We start from the raw sequence: 2118 nt of genomic DNA on the forward strand, positions 1-2118 counted from the left end.
TCTCCCTCCTCCTCTTCCCCCTCTCCTTCTTCTTCCATCTCTACTTCCTCTTCCCTCCCTTCCTCCTCTTCTTCTTTCCCTTCTTCCTCTTCTCTGTCTTCTTCCCCTTGTCCCACTTGTCCCCCTTCCTTATCCCCTTCCTCCTCCTCCTCTCCTTCCCCCTCTCCTTCCCCCTCTCCTTGTTCCTCCCCTTCCTCAATCCCTATCCCTTTGTTTGCTTCCTCCCAATGGCCTTGTTCCCTCTCTTTTTGCTCCTGTTTCTTCTCCTCTTCTAAATTGTTCTCTCCCTTACCCTGGCTCTCCATTTCTCCTCCTCCTCTGTCTTTTTCCTCTTCTCCCTCTTCACTATGCCTTTGTTCCACTTGTGAATTACTCTCTTTCCAGATTCCCTCACATACACCTTCATGCACATCTTCTGCTTCTCCCCCTGACTTTCCATTGCCTTCACTCACCTCTGCTCTGTTTGTAAGGTCATCTGATAGGATCTTTGCTTCCTCCTCCTCCTTTCCTCCAGGCATCTCCACATTTTCCTCTACCTCTTGCTCCTCTATTCCACTTCCTTCTAAATCCTCTGCTCCTTCCTCTTCCTCTGGAATTTCTGGCAAGTGGTCAGACTTAAAATCATATTTTGCCATGAATTCGGATATTTTGAGTTCAGTATCTTCCTCTTGTTCAATACATTTTCTGCTATACCATAAGTTTTGGTCAGTTTCCATTTCATCATCATCTTTTTCTCCACTACTACATTCTACTGACTCAGGCAACTCGAAGCCATCAGTTGTACTGTGCTGACTTTCACTTTCACCTTCCAAGTAACTATATGGCTCCTCTATAGATTCTCTTTCATTGTCAAAGATCCCATCTTGCTTGTTCCTTTTCCTTTCTTTAACAAAATAATTATCTTCAAAATCCTCATCAATATTCATGACTCTATTTGGCAATTCATCAAGGAATCTGTTAATATCTTTTATATTCTCTTCACTTTTTCTTATATCCTTCAGACCTGCCATTTCTGCCAGCTTAGTTTCCTTCTCAGAGACCATTTCTCTTTCTTCTGAATCTTTCTGACTGCCTTCTCCATCACTTTTATTTTCTATTTCCTTATCATCAAGTGGATAAATACTATGTTCATTTTTTTGTAAGCCCTTCTCATTGGTATCAGCCTGAGGCCCAGGTTGTCCTGAGTCATGACCTACATCCTCATCTGAACATGCTTCCAGCTTCCCAGTTGTTGGTACCATGAATGTTCCTTTAGCCAAAATTTGTTTATATGATTTTCCTTCTTTCATTTTTTGAGACATCTCTTCACTTTCATATTCATTGCTATCATCATTTTCAGTATGAGCTGTATGCTGCTTCAATTTCTCAATTGATTCTTGTTTCTGTAAATTTTTGAAGTAATTGTCATACTTCTATTAGTTAACCAAGGTAACTTATTTACTACAAAAACTGCCAAAATTTCGCATTATCAGTTTCACTAAGAGAACAAAAATGTCCAGTTTTACCAAATATTTTGCCTAGATTTTGTTTTCTTTGGGGATAATTTATGCTGCTAAGTCTATGGTACATTTAATTTTGGTTCAGTAACATTTGTCTGTATTTAACTTTCAAATTCTTACTACTTGCTTTAATTTTGTCATTACTTGCAGTACCATCAATATTTATTCTCTGACCCTTTTCTAAATCTGAATAAATTCTTAAATATAATATATTTTCAGACTGATTTTGCAAAATATTGTATAAAATTTATACTTCTCTTGCATGCAGTGCAGTTCAGTTTAATTTTTTTCTACCTTTCTTATTGTTTTAATTATCAAATTTTGATTGGTCTTTCAATTCCATAAATTTCACAAAATTAAAGAAAATAAATGAAAATGTGAATTTCTAAAAATTGGAAAAAAAAGAAATAGAAGAAAATAGCTGGGATAAAAACTGAAAATGAAATCAATATACTAAATAATAATGAATATATTTTTCTTTTAAAAACAAAATCTTGGGTTTTTAAAATTTTGACCCTCTTATTATATTCTTTAATTATAATAATTTGCATACCTAAAAACCACTACAAGGAAATACTTAAGGTAAATGTAAGATTTAATTAAAACTATGAAATTAAAC

At 35.5% G+C, this 2118-nt stretch overlaps 1 protein-coding gene across 1 annotated transcript in view; it reads right to left on the reverse strand.

The window, feature by feature from the left end:
- RPGR (retinitis pigmentosa GTPase regulator) overlaps nt 1–2118 on the reverse strand; it is a 53178-nt gene that overhangs the window by 17072 nt on the left and 33988 nt on the right. The window contains exon 14 of the mRNA XM_014457414.2: nt 453–1382. Coding sequence (XP_014312900.1) covers nt 453–1382 — 930 coding nt within the window. The remainder of the gene's footprint in view (nt 1–452; nt 1383–2118) is intronic.

Source organism: Myotis lucifugus, unplaced genomic scaffold, assembly GCF_000147115.1.
Source record: "Myotis lucifugus unplaced genomic scaffold, Myoluc2.0 scaffold_76, whole genome shotgun sequence".
In the NCBI taxonomy this organism is placed as follows: domain Eukaryota; kingdom Metazoa; phylum Chordata; class Mammalia; order Chiroptera; family Vespertilionidae; genus Myotis; species Myotis lucifugus.